Consider the following 14697-nt stretch of genomic DNA (forward strand, 5'->3'; position numbering starts at 1 on the left):
TGTGACACTTATATTTGTATTACAGAATAATTAATCTGGTTTCATTGGTGTGACATATCGTTTCCTGTGAAACCTCCTTATTTCTTTATAATGGAATATACACTTAAGAGCTGTTTTGAGCAGTCTCCCTGATCTGCATTGTCTTATCTGTATCCTAATTTTCCTTGGGGCTTTTCAGTCCCACATCTAGCTGTTTTTGTATTTGTAAAGTGAGCATCTGTTGCTTGACAACCTGATGCAAAATGTTTTCATAACTGAAGAATCTTGTAGACAAACAGGCTTTAAAGAAACAATTAAAAAGCGTGGGGAGATTGCCACATCTTGAGTGTTGTGCCTGCAGGAGAACAACCTCTGCAGCTGAATAGTGCAGATTTTAGTTTGCCTGGTTAAGACAGTTGTAACATAGGTGGGGATACTCCAAGAGAAGTGCAGAAATTTTCATGAGGTAGCTGGGAGATCTGTGCTGCTACAGGCACTATTTCACAACTGAAAACATACAAGTTTGAGGCTTTGGTCGCTGGTTGTCATGAAAGTTGATAGAGAATTTCTTTTTAAAGAAGAGCTGCTGAAATTTTCATAGATTTGGTCCTCAGCATTTATGGTGTTTCTTGCAAAACAAGAAGCAGAAAATGGAAGAAATGCCCCAAAGCTCCTCTGTCTCTGTGTGTGGTTGTGCTGCTTGACAGACTCCAGAGATTTTGGTGAAACCATTGCTCTGATCTGATGTACCTCCTCTTGATTCAATTTTAGCAGGTCCAGCAATTTTTGGAGTAAAAGTTCAGGTTTAGTTTCTGCTTGAGAGAAATAAAGGTCTGGTGGTCTTCAGTTCCAATTCCTTTTCTAGTCACCCTCGTGTAATAATGTTTAGATAGCTTTTATCAGCTTTTACCAAAGCAAAATTGTACCATATTAGAATATCTGGGGTTTGTCACTCAGTACTCATTTTTCAAAAATACAACTGATACTAAAAATGCAATAGTAAAACATTTTAAAATATCCATAATACGAGAATGAAAGGCTCCAGTTTATATTTTGGATTGGGTTTTTCTTCAGCATTTTTATTTTGTCCCATGGTAGAAAATAAAAAGGTTTGAATGACCTGAAATAAAAGCCACTTCTGAATTTTTCTCATGAAGAATTATACAATTTCAGAGGCTTTGCCTCAGTTCCAAATGAGCATTGTTTTTGAGATCCTTTATAAAACTGCAGGGGTGGTTTTGTTGCTTAACAGCGTTCAAGGCTTTTTAGGGAAGGTTTCTGCTTTTATAGTTATTTATATAGTTTCAGTTGGTCTAATAAAAGACACATAAAACCATATCTCATCAAAATCTTGCTGCATAAAATTGAATGTTCAGCATAGCTCTATTTTCTCCTTGTTTTTAATTCAATCAGTCTATAGCCACTGTGGGTCTGGAGCACTGTGGAGCTTTGGCTGGGGAGAAATGTGGTGTGGGGATGGAACAGTCGGGTGACAGGGAAGAAAAAGAAACATTTTGAGATTGGATTTGGTTGGTTGGGTTGGGGTTTTTTGGTGGGAAATCTCTCCAGTGGATGGCAGCAGTCAGAGTTACATGCACATAAATTGTGTTCATCAAGATGGGAAAGCATTGCCTTTAGATTATAGGCTGTGAGGAAGTGGATGTCAAAAGCATTTTCATGAGAGGCCTCCTTGGATTTTTTTGTTGTGTGGCCTGTAAAAGAAATTATATCTTCTGTATATTCTCTTCCCTAGGGAAATATATTCATACACAAGCCCTGCTGCCAAACTTGTCAAATCTTTACTCTTGTAAAAAGGAAACTTAAGCCAAAGCTTTCTCCCTATGAAATGCCAAGCAGTTTAACTCTCAAGTTCCTGTAGCCTTAGACAAAAAAGCCACCATTTTAAATAATGCTGAGGTGGTGATGTTCCCCCAAAGACAGGAAACTCTTAGTTTTGGCTGAGATTCCAGCCCGACTCGCCCCGCTGTGCCTGGTCCCCACAAGGGCTCACAGCAGCAGGGGATTGAGGCGCTCAGGTTTGCTGGAACAGCAGATCCTGGAGGGACAGCAAAGGGCAAAGGTTCAGCTGGAGTTATTCCATCTTCTTTTAGCCTTGTACTTGTTCAATCCTGAGTAATTTCAAATTCTCTTTCTTCGAGTAGGCGCGAACTCTACGCTAAGGGACAGATAAGTGACACCGTGTGGCTCCGAGGACTGGAGAAATCAAGCTCTTCCTCCCTTTGAATTGTTCTAATCTAATCTATGTCTTCCCTGACAAAAAAAGTTGCCAAAAAAGAGTCACTTATTGAGACTGATAAAAAAGATGGTCAGTCAGACATGTCCCGGTGGTTTAGCATTCCTGGGAGCGAGGCTTTGGCAGGAGGCAGAGCTGTCAGCTCTGCTTCACTTTTAGCCACAGGCAGCAGCTGATCTCTGATAACCTGCGGGGCTGGGAAACAACTGCTCTGGGTTATTTTAACTTTTCTCCACATAAAACCTCCCTCCGTTTCCCAGATCAGGGTTTTGTTTGTTTTTTTTTTTTTAGCTTTTTCCACAAACTTAAAGTTCCCTCATAAATGTAAAATCCTGGAACTGATTAACTGCCTAGTGTTAATTCTGCCTAGTTCAAGGAAAAACATTGCACTTCCAGACTCGCAGGCTACTCCTTTGGGATACAGACATAAAAAGCTTCTTTACCAAGAAATTGTAATAGTCCTGAAAGAATTTACTATCTCTGTTTAAAAGCTGATTTTTTTTTTGAAACTTGATACACTGTATGTATATATATTAATATAAACAGATGTTAAATGATTTCATTAGAGTTTATTTAAAAAAATGAAATATAGCAAACTTACAAAATTGCCAGCTTAAAAAAAACTTACAGAATACTTGAGCTGCAAAAGTTTACCCCAAAAATGTTGTCATTGTCGTTAAGTTTTGTGTTCCCTTGCACCTTCATGAGGATAGTGGGATTTTATTTTGGGGTTTTTTTGGGGGGGAGGGGAAAACACACCAGTCCCTAAACAGGAGGAACGGGGAATCTGAACCTTTATGTGATCACAGCATCTTAGAAAACAGTTCTTTCCTGCATGGCTCCATTATTTCCAAGGTCCACATGAAATGCTGTCTCACAGGGATTCACTGGTGAGTCACTACAAAGTTTTCATCATTGTCCCTGGAATTCATTTTCTCTCTCGGTCAGCTGGAACCCAAGTTTGATGACCTTCCAGTCACTCAGCAGACTTCATTTTTCTTCTAAGCTTTTTCTGGGAGAATACATACAAGCAGTCCCAAACTGCAACTCTTTCAACGTGTGGTTCAGTCCGAGTCCCAAGTGGTGTGTTTTATCTTTTAATTTCAGGCATCGTATCTGGCACATTTGAATGCAAATCAAAATAAAGAATCACACGTAAGCAGTAATGTAAAGACTTCCTATAATACACAAGGACCAGTAGCCAAATGCCATCAATTATTCTGACATTTCCCTGAGTATGGAATGTGTCCTAATATTGAGCAATTGTATATTAACAATTCCATATGAATTGTTACTAATGGTAACTCCACTGAGTTGAACCATTACTGTGATAGTATTTAATAATGTCATTTTTAATTGCATACATCCAAGCTGTCCCAATCCTTTTGTGGAAGGAGAATGGTGTTATATTCATGCAAAAATCACCAGCACAAAGCCACTCTTGTTGCTTTTCTTTAAATGGAGAGAAAAATTTCTGCTCCCAAACGGAGACCTTGTCTTCCAATTTGCAGCCTGGAGCATATTTTTATGATTGAGTTATAAACTCCTGAAAATGGGGTTTTGTAATCAAAAAGGGAGACATGATGAATGTCTCACTGTATTTAATTAGATGTTTTTAACCCCCTCCCTGACATTTGCCACAAAAGATGGTATGCCAGCTCTTCTTTCTTATCTACCTCCTGTGATCCTCTGGACCATTGCAGGGTCAGCAAGAGGACATGTTTTATTAGCAATAATGAGCTTGAGACAGGAAAAGAAAATACTCCTTATTGATTTATTGTGTCCTAACTTGGATTTATTTGAGCAGTTTGGTTTTGGTTATTCGTGGTGAAGGTTTTCTAACTCTCACGACCTGTGGATGGTGCCTGCAGAGCTGAGTGAAGGTGACTGTGCCTGGTATCCCTGCTCTCTACCTGTCTGGGAGACCTTACTGTTGTGGTGGCTCAAGACACATTCCCTTCTCACTTTTTTTCCCTCTTTGTTGTTCCCTTCTGAGGTGGCACATCATGAAGAATCTAACCTAATCCTCAGGGTCCAGCCTAGGACTGCTGAGGGTGGATGGAAAACTCTGTGCCATCCCTCCCATGGGAGTCCCTGTGCTCTGCTCTGTCGGTGGCAGGCAGGAGGAAGGGAAGGCAGTGTCACACTCAGAGCAGCCAGCCCAAAAGCCATGCAGCTTTCTTCACAGATTCTGAAGATCTGTTTCTCCAGGGCATTCCCCATCCCAACCCTCCATAAAGCAGGTTAACCACCTCATGTCCACTTTGTCCATCCGAGCTGAAAAAGGTCCCCTGCAGTTGTGCCTGTATTAGCAATTCTCCTGGTTTCTAAAAGCAGTGGATGGCCATTAGTGTGACTGCCGTGGTGCTTTCTGGTTTTCATCCTCATCCATCAGCAGTGCTTTACATTTGTTCAGTTCCTTTTCTGCCATCAGAGCTTGCATGGGAGAGGAAATGAACAGTTGAGTGAATGTGTAGTTTGGACTGGGACTCAAAACAACCCTTTCTGTGACTAGTGAGTGAACAGCAATGCTGGCACTTCAAAACTGACACTTCAAATACCATTGCTGGCTTCTTATAAGCCACTGAAATGACCAGAGCACTTAAAACATGTTTTTAGACTCTCTTTTTGGAAACTCTGGCCTCAACCTCTTCATCACTTACAGACAGTTTAAAACATAAAGCTTCTGTTTTTAACCATAGCTTCTAGATCTAGAGAGGAAAGGAAATGGAGATTGAAAAAAATGTCAAGTCATTCTGCAACCATTTAGTTTGTTACCCTCCTTCTAGGGACCATACATCAATTATTCTTCACTGGTGTCCACATCCTCACAGAACCATTACCAGCTCTGCCATGGTCTGTATTTTAGTTGAATTATCTGGGCATCATCAGCCCTTCTACAAATAGATGTTGGAGGAGCTGCAGAAGTACTGAAACCTGACTGCACTTGTAAAAGCAATCATTCCCAAGCATTTCTTGTTTGGACAAGTGACAGAGTGGTAATGAGAAGAAAATGCTCCTGTCTGTAAACTCCATTCAAGTTGGTCTTTGAAGAGAGTGAACTACCTAAAAGCTGCCAGCTGCCCTGAGATTGTGCAATCCTCAGTAGGAAAGTGTCCACATTCCCACAAAACCATTAACAGAGAAGCCAAGGATTTGAATATTGTGATGAGTGTTTACTCCCCTGCCCTGGAGTTGCTTACTTCAGTTCAGAGCAAGAGTTATCAGTGAAGAAGGCAAAGGGAGCACAGAAGAGCCTGGCTCCTGCTGATGCTTTTTATGTCTCATGTAAATGATTTCACAGCCCCATGAACCATCAGACTGCATCCTTCACCAAACACATAGGGTTAAAGTGCCCTGAACCTCACAGCAGCAGCGAATTTGGCTCCAACAACTCACTTCTATATGTTTTCATTTCAGTTTTATGCCTCAAATCTCCTCCTTCAGATCCATGCTAACATTTATTAATTTTTTTTTTTCTTTCTCCAAAGCTGCTCTTGTCTCCTTGGGTATGAGGGGGAGAGGTGTGAAATAAACCCAGATGACTGTGAGGATAATGACTGCGAGAATAACTCTACGTGTGTGGATGGGATCAACAACTATGTTTGTCTCTGCCCTCCTAATTACACAGGTAAGAAAGGGCCACAACAAAAGAGCAAGAATCCATGAGAAGTGCCTGATGGGAAGGGTCCAAATGCATGTTTATTTTGTGTATGAGCCTATAATTAACCGAAAATCTAGTCCCATTTTAAGGCAACCTGGATTTCTTCCTGGAGAAATGTTAGTTCTGTTAATGTTGCAATACGTGTGCTCACAAATATGGCTGCTTTTCTGTGTCAAAATACTGATACCTCATTTGTAAAATACATTAAAATAGAGTGTTTAAGGTGTTGGATAAATCTGTACCTCAGCATACAAACTCTCTAAATGTATTTCAGAAATATTCCCAGTTCTGAGCTGAGTCTGATATACACCTATTCTGGAAAATCTTGGCTTTTAGGGCATGGCTTTCCCCTGAGGTCTCAGAAGTCTGCATTTATTTAAAAAAAAAAAAAAAAAGAGCCTGACAATGTGCTGCTTAAATTCATTATGTCCATTCCACCAGTGGAGAAGCAAAGGCTATGTGAGAAGCTGTGGGCTCAGGTGTGGACTTCAGTGTACACCCCTGGCAGGTGACAGAGTCCTCTGCCGAGCCCATGGCCACAGAGGTTGGTGACTGAGTTAGAAATGGGTTTAGTTTTTCCAGCATCCATCCTGCATTTCAGATAAATTCCTTCTCAAAGCCTTCTGTGAGAGCAGAAACCCTCTTAACTGGGATCTAAAAATGCTTTTTCTCAGGTCGTTCTGGAACAGACTAATTCACATGGTGTTAGCCCAGCCTTCCTGGCTCAGTGTGGAGGGGTGAGGAAACACCTGCAATAGTTCCTACTTCCAGCCTTTGAAATGGGTTTATTACCTTCAGAGCATGGAGAAGGAATGAAGGGCTTCTTGTACACTGGAATATATTACATGTCAGGGGATTTAATGAGGATCAAGCTTGAGTGGCTGAGTAAAGCAGGAGGAAAGCTTCTAGAATTTCCAAACTCTTAAAATACTTTTTGTGGCTGATACAAAGGAGGCCCATGTAAATCTTCAGCTGAGAAAAGCCTTATGACTTGAATGCACGTTTATTGGAGCTCTAAAATGATATTTCTGCCAAAAACTAAAAAACTTAAGCTTAGCAAAGAGTTTTGCTTGTAGTATGTTGAGCCCACTGTGCTTATTTGTGCACTATTTTTGTCAGCTACTCTTGGGTGGTTTCAAAGAGGACTCAATGCAAAGAGGCAGAGTCTTTACATTTACAAGGGGAAATATATTTGCCCAGCCAAGAAAACACATCTCTAGTAAGGAACTGAATCCAGTATACATGCAAATGTGCTTTCCTTTCTGCAGGATTATTGCAGAATTTTATTTTTTTTTTAGATAAAAAAAGGTAGGAAAGAAGTAGATTGGGATGTTTTCTCAGATGACCATCTGGTTGAGGGCCAGAGAACTTGTGTGATACTTCAGAATCAGTTTTGAAATATTTTTGATCATCTTCCAGTGCTTTTTTGGGTTGTTTTTTTTTTTTCCACCTGAATTTTGTCTGTGCTGTGGCTCTGCTTATTAGCAGGGGTTTGTGACATACCAGGCCCATCTTGCCATGTGGGATCACACACAACTGTTTATGCCACACAATAAGCATTTGCACACATAAGCACCTGCTAACAGTGCAGGCAGTAAGTTTGACTAAGACTGAAACAAGATGAATTTTTGAAGAAAAGACAGAAATACTCCTGGAAAATATAATGTGAATCATAAGTGAGAAAGGTTGCAAAAATAGGGGTGTTGCTTAAAACAGAATCCGAAGGGTTCCAATAGTTCGTGTTGCTTAAAATAGGAAGAGTTTAGTGAACTGTGATGCAAGAATTGCCTTCACCTGCTTTCCCTCCATTTTGGAGGGGGATATTTCATCCAACCTGATCAGTCAGCTGGAAGGACTGACTGCAGTGCAACTGCCTGGGCTGAAACACCCCTCAGAGCCACACCTGGCCTTGGAGCACAAAGGGAGGGAGCAGCATGAAATGGCTGGAAGAACTGAAGCTGTCAGCCAAACATATGAGCCAAGCAAACCTGAGCTGTGGGTTTGAGGGTCCTCTAAGAGCTGAATCCAAACATGAGAGGTTGGAAATCGTGGAGTTGCTCAGTTGACTGAGCAGCAGCTGAGGAGATGCCATGGAAGCACAGAGGCAAGTCATGGAGACATACTTGGGAAGGGTTTGTGTGCCTGACCTGGAAAGAGAGGGATCTGTTGACCAAAGAGTTTGACTGAAGTCTGCTGTGACATCCAGAGCATCTCTGTGTATGTTCTCTTTAGATAAAACTTTTTATACTGAAGGAATATCATTATCTATTTAAAAGAAAAAAAAAAGTAGGTGCAGGTGACTTCAGTACTGCACAGGAATGTTAGGAATAGAAAAGCTTTGTATGGATTTGATCTCTATTTGAATGAACAAAGAATGTATGGCAGAGAGTACTGTCCAGGGAAGCAACTTTCCTGTGAAGTAGCCTGGGGACAATGAGCTCTTGATGTGGGACTTTGCCTAAAAGGGCACAGACATCCTTAGGCAGGGTGTATCCAGTAGGACAGAAAATATAGGTAATATCCCTTTGTCTTGTGCCCAAATATTATACTTAGTTCTGTTGTTAACAAGGAGTAGGTAGACAGAGCAAGCTTTTTTTTTCTCACCAACACTTGTATGGAGAACAGAAATTTCTTTAAAAGGGTCACTGACTGGGCTTTGTGGCTGAACAAATCCAGACCATACATTTTTATCAATTTTTATCAATGTAATTATGCAAGAGTTGTTGGTTCTGGGTACAGATGGGGATTTCTCAGCAGGTGCTGAAGTTAAACCCCACGTTAATTCAAGAGTGGTGTGTTTTACACTGGAGCATTTCTGTCCTGATCCTCTGGGGATGTTTGCAGTAACATGCAGGCTGTTGGTTAGAGGTGCCCAGCTCAGTTCGTGCAGATTCCTGCTTTGTTCAGCTGGAGAGGCAGGCAGGCTCTGGCAGCACTGCCAGGCAGGTACCCTGAACCCCTCATCACTCCTGTGGGCTTGGATGCCACAATTCTGGTAAGACTCCAGTGATATTTCAGTAAACACTGCATGTGTGGAACAAATGTATGTTGTAATAGGACAAATAGTCTGACTACAGGGAGGAGGAAGATCCAAGAGCGTGTGTGTATGTGTGTTGTTCTGTAAGAAATAGTTCAGGTCCCCCTTGGTTTAGTTGAGTAATGGTTAAATCACGACAGTAAATCTTATGTTCCTAAATGAAATGCAAATTAAAAATGTGCGTGTTGAAAATTTTGACTGTTGACAGAGTCGCAGTATCCAGGCTTTGGTTTTTTCCATACCTTAGTATTTTCCTGCTCCATGTTCTGTCTGTCTAGTTTTACTCATTATAGCCTTTTTAGGAAACAGTATCCCAAATTATGATGCATGAATTTTGCTTTCATTGGTTGGAATAATGAAGGCCAAAAATCTTTCTTCAATTAATAACATTTTGCAGTGTTTTCCTTTAAAATTCTCTGACAGTCTTTCTCCCCGCTTGAAGTAGATGAAAAATGCCCAATTTGTTAAGTGTCTGCTGAGGAGAGAATTTCCCACACTCCAGCCCCATTTCACTTTCATTTAAAAAAAAAAAGAAAAAACCCACACCAAAAAGCAACCCACGCTCACACAATAACCTCCTTCCTAGTTCTTTTCCATCTACTAGCTCCAAAACAATGTGGAAATACAAATGGATTCTATGAAGTAGAAATTTAAGTTAAAGAAGACAAAACTGAGAGGAGGGGAGGCAGAGAGCTGAATACCATGAAAACATTCCAGCCTCTACCTGCACCACCAGGTTTCCTCACCATTCTCACAGTCAGTATTTTCAGTGTTTGTGGCCTGTATTTCAATAACCAAACCAACACTCATGCTGTGTAGTAGAGTCCTGATGGCTTTTATTGTCAACTGATGTCTTATTTTTCTTCTGCCCAGTTGGTTATTTTAATCCTGAAGCTGAATTACAAACATGTATTTCCTCCAGGATAATCGTGCACCCCAAATCCAGGCAGCTCTGAGCAGTGTAGGCTGGTTTATAACCCAGTTGTATCCTTGGTAGATTAGAGCTCCTCCTTACAGCTTGGTAGGTTTTCCTCTCCTTGAAAAAGAGACATATATAGGAACATCAAAAGAGAAAGCTATGAATTAGATAAGCCACCCCAGTTCTTTTCCTTTTTGTATTTTTCTAATTTCTACCTTATACAAATGTTTTGCTCTCTCCTTGGCTTTAGAGTTTAGAAATGTAGGGTGCAATTCACAGAGCTTTTCCCTTCCACTTCTTTTTCTTATTCACTGCTGTCACAGACCTCCTGGAGAGCCATCACTGTTTTGCTCATAGTCCTAGATTCAAATACAGCATCTCTTACCTCCAAAGAGATCCTCTCCTCAGCCTCATTTTCCTCTGGATATCCAAATGAAGAGGGGTCCAAACATATATAAAGGAACAAATGGGCTGCACCAAACATGTACTGTGTGCTTCGAATGGTTTTATGCTTTACCTGCTAGTTTATTTGGGACTTTTCCTTCCTCCTATCAGATTTTAGCCACAAGCAGAAATATGTAGCACTTCCACACAAAAAAAATCCCCCCCACGAAATATAATCCTACTTTCTAAGGATCCTAAAAAGCCTCAACAAATACCCACCCCTCTTTGTTCTGAAACCTAAAAAATAATAATTAGTGGCTTCTACTGCTTAAAATAGGTCTTTTCTAAAATACACAGAGAGAGGAGGGGAGCAAGTGTTTTAAAATAGTTTGTTTCCCTGGGAAAAAGCTGCAAGCAGTTTGTATCACAGAAAAAAAAATATATATCTGAAAATAAATAATCAAAAAAAAAAAGCTAAAAACTATTTCTGGTTTGATGTCTTTGGAATAGAAAGCTAAAATCTATTTTACCTTAGGGGACCTTGTGGTGTCCTGTGGTAGATGGTATCTGAGATTTTTGCAGCTATGCTGTTTTTAGACAGAGCAGAACTCCCTGTTAGTGATTATGGGCCCTTTTCCTGGTTTATCCCGTTGTGGTGACGCTGCCTGGCCAGAGCCAAGCACCCAGACCAGCCAAACAACCCTAGGGAAAGCAGCTGTGGGATGGCTGCCCCTGTGCTGGAGCTCTCCCACCATGACCATTGTGAGATGATGTGACACCACCCCAAGACAGGCCCCAGTGACAGCTGGACAGGGCTGAGGTGGATCATGGCACTGCAGCTGCTTTTTCCACCCTGTGAGTTTTTAACTGCATGTTTGATAGAGAAACAGGAAGGTTTGAGGTAGTGTGGTTCAGCCACAAGGATATGGACTGCCTAATAAACACTGAAGGCTTAAACAAGTACTTAACTATCAGCTTCTTTTAAATTTTGGAACCTTAGCTATAACTTCCCCAAGACAAAGAGTGAAAATTGTGGTCAGAGTTTGGTCTGTTTTCTTCCTTTTATTTGAAGGAGTGCTGCCTTACATGGAAGTGTCTCAGTTTTAGTTACTTGGCAAATATGAAGTGTGTTTGCTTTCTGTGCAGAACATAAAAAGGCACCCACATTCCCCAGTTGTGTAACTAGGAATGAGAAGTGCTGGGAGAGTTGGAAGGTTTTGGCTTTGTTCAAGAGCCTAAGCCCATTTCCAGCCCTGTTTTTTTAGAAGAGAACCACATGTCACTGCTATCAGATTGGAGTCTCCTATCTCATCTACTGGGACTAAAGGAGGAAATAGCACAGTAACTGGCAGAGCTGCAGCCTGTCTTCAGCCTCAGTATGGGTGTCCTGTTATGTTGGAGTGCTCCAGCTCCAGGATTTCCTCTGGTCAAATTCCCATCTGTAAAATGTAAAGTGTCATGTCTGTGGAATAAGATATACCAGAGAATTTCTCTTTGTTCATCAGGAAACAGTGTATCTATAAGAAAATGGAATGTCAGCTACTGCTGTCCTAAAGGATGGGTGAGATGAAATCATCCTCAAATGGGATGTACAATTCATTAAATCCAGTCTGTGAGGAAGCACAGTGGGAAAGAAGCAAATCTTTCTGCATATGAAGTGCTCTTCAGAGACCTCCCTTGGTTCAAGGACCACGTTGGGTTCACGTGGCAAGGTTTTGGTGGCAGAGGAGGAAGGAGGCTGCAGGGGTGGCTGCTGTGAGAAGAGATCAGGAGCTGCTCCCCTCTCAGACTGCCAGTGCCCAAAGCTGAGCCCATCAACAGTGCTGATGAAAAAATGTGAGAGAAGCAAGCATGCAAACACCAAGGCCAGTGACAAAGAGGAGGGAGGGCTCCCATGAAGACCACAGTGAGGCAGGCTGTGCCCCTGCAGCCCAGGGAGAACCCATAGGATCATAGGATCACCTGGATTGGAAGTGATCTCTGAGATCATCAAGTCCAACCCTTGATCCAACCCCGCTGTGGTTCCCAGACCGTGTCACTCACTGCCACATCCAGTCTCATCATAAAAACCTGCAGGGACAGAGAATCCACCACCTCCCTGGGCAGCCCATTCCAGTGGCTGATTACCCTCTCTGTAAAGAATTTCTTCCTAATCTCCAACCTAAACCTCCCCTGGCACAGCTGAAGACCCAGCCCTCTTGTCTTACTGATCACCGCCTGGGAGAAGAGACCAACCCCCACCTGGCTCCCCCCTCCTGTCAGGGAGTTGTAGAGAGTGAGGAGGTCTCCCCTGAGCCTCCTCTTCTCCAGGCTGAACAGCCCCAGCTCCCTCAGCCTCTCCTCACAGGACTTGTGCTCCAGCCTTGTTGCTCTTCTCTGGACCTGCTCCAGCACCTCAGTATCCTTCCTGAAGCAGGCTCCTGGCAGGAGCTGCAGCCCATGGAGAGGAGGAGCCCAGGCAGGAGCAGGTTTTCTGGCAGGAACTGTGTCCCTTCAGTCTGCTCCTGAAAAACTGTATCCCACAGGATGTACCCGCAGTGGAGCAATTCTTGAAGAACTGCAGCCTGAGGGAAGGACCCACGTTGGTGAAGGTCATGAAGGACTGTGTGCCATGGGATTTAGCCCATGCTGGAGCAGGGGAACAGCGTGAGGAGGAAGAAGTGGCAGAGACAAAGTGTTTTGAACAGATCACAACCCCCATTTCCCCATCCCCATGTTCAGACTATATGAATCTACAGTGTGTCCAGTGTCCTCTCTGCCAGCTCTGGAAGGACGTCTCAGTTAACGTGTGACATCTCAGGTGTGACTGCACTAGACTGTGTGAATAACTGAATCAATCCCTAACAGATTCCAGACAAATTGGAAGGCATCCATATAAAGAAATACAGCTCAAAAATTTAGGTGGTCCAGCAAAATCAGGATCTGTTCCAGGCACACTGGTTCTGAGGGATAATGCACCTTGTAGGAGCAGTGGGAATTGTCTGGTTCAGTCTCACAGACTGCGTTGTGTGGCATTTGGGATGTTGAATATGGTTTTTCATGCTTTGGCAGTGCGTAGGACTAAAACACATTCCTTCTTCAGGATTCTGAAATAGTGAAAGGATCATTATTTCCATATCCAGATCTTGTTTTATCCATTATCCTTTCGTTAAACCTCAAGATTTGGGATAATTGCTCCTTGATTCTGAAAAACAAGGCACTGTGGGAATCTCAATGTGGAATCTAACTTCAGGTTCCCACTTAATAGGTTGAAACCTGGTAAGTGAAAACTCTGGAGATTTTAAGAATTAACACAGGATAAAAAGCACAAAGTAAATCTTAGTTCTTTGCCTACTAAGTACTGTGGGCAGTGTTCATCAAGCAAGAGCAAACTTCAGTAATGCTGCAGAAAGAATTCTGCTACAGTGCATTCCAGGTAATTTCCTTGATGTTTTGATATCTAACATAGCAGCATTTGCTACTGAAGGATTTTCACAGAGTTTCTCATCTCTTCATTGCAAGTTCAAACAGCTTGGAAGTAAAAAACTTCATCTTTTTTTTATTTTCTAAGATGAGCCTCAAATCGATTTCATCAAACATCAACAACATTCCTTACTGAATTACACTGTTGGAGGAACATCCTATGTCTGTTCCACCCAATCATTTTTGGGTTCAGTGTTCTGAAATTTCCAGTTGGCGCTGACTTCTTTTTAAATGACTGCAAAGAGAACAGGGGAAAACAAAATAAGGAAGGCATTTCTTCCGGTACAAATTATTAGATATAAAGTGAGTAATCTCTTAGGAGAAAAACAGCACATGAATTTTTATTAGCAGTAAAGACAAGAGTTCCATTCTGACTTACCTGGCAAAGTTCAGAACGTTGCAACACACTGTTTAAGTGCTCACCCTGTCCGGCCTGGAAATATTTTCTCTGTGGACACAGGCCAGGCTTTCCCCATCCTTTCCTCACTGCAAGCACGTTCCTTTTCTCAAGTAATATTGTGAAATTCTTGACAGCATTTTTACTGTTCGTCTTCCAGGCCCTGCTAAAACTTCTTTAGCGTTAAGGACAGGAATATTTTCTGTGTTGCTTCACCAGTTATTTCTTGAATGCTCTGAATGACAGAACAAAGTATCACCCAAGTGACTTATGGAACAAAAGGAAAATCATTGAACTCATTGGTTGCAAATTGGTGCTCTAAATTGTCTTTTCTGAACTGCAGTTCTACTTACAGATAAATAAGTAAAATACTTTTACTGCATCCAGTTTCTCTTTTACTGATTAAGGAGAAATAGTGTAACTTGGATCCTGGCTTTAAAAGCCTAATGGGGCATGAAATAAATAGCTCTCATGACAGCACAGAATGGAAAAAAGAAAGATGATTATTAAACTGTGTGTAAAAGTCCTCTTTATTGCTCTATTGTTGTTTTGGCTTCGTTCTGAGACGTGGGGAAGGCTACAGAAAAGCCTAAGCATGTTT

General features: G+C 41.8%; 1 protein-coding gene across 3 annotated transcripts in view; it reads left to right on the plus strand.

Moving 5' to 3' along the window:
• The window catches only part of SLIT3 (slit guidance ligand 3), a 477653-nt gene that overhangs the window by 422012 nt on the left and 40944 nt on the right, over positions 1 to 14697 (plus strand). For all 3 annotated transcript variants that reach the window (XM_051793681.1, XM_051793682.1, XM_051793683.1), the window contains one exon: positions 5725 to 5864. In XM_051793681.1, coding sequence (XP_051649641.1) covers positions 5725 to 5864 — 140 coding nt within the window. The remainder of the gene's footprint in view (positions 1 to 5724; positions 5865 to 14697) is intronic.

This window comes from Manacus candei, unplaced genomic scaffold (assembly GCF_025592945.1).
Source record: "Manacus candei isolate 608988 ecotype Guabito, Panama unplaced genomic scaffold, ASM2559294v1 h1tg000037l, whole genome shotgun sequence".
Taxonomy (NCBI): Eukaryota; Metazoa; Chordata; class Aves; order Passeriformes; family Pipridae; genus Manacus; species Manacus candei.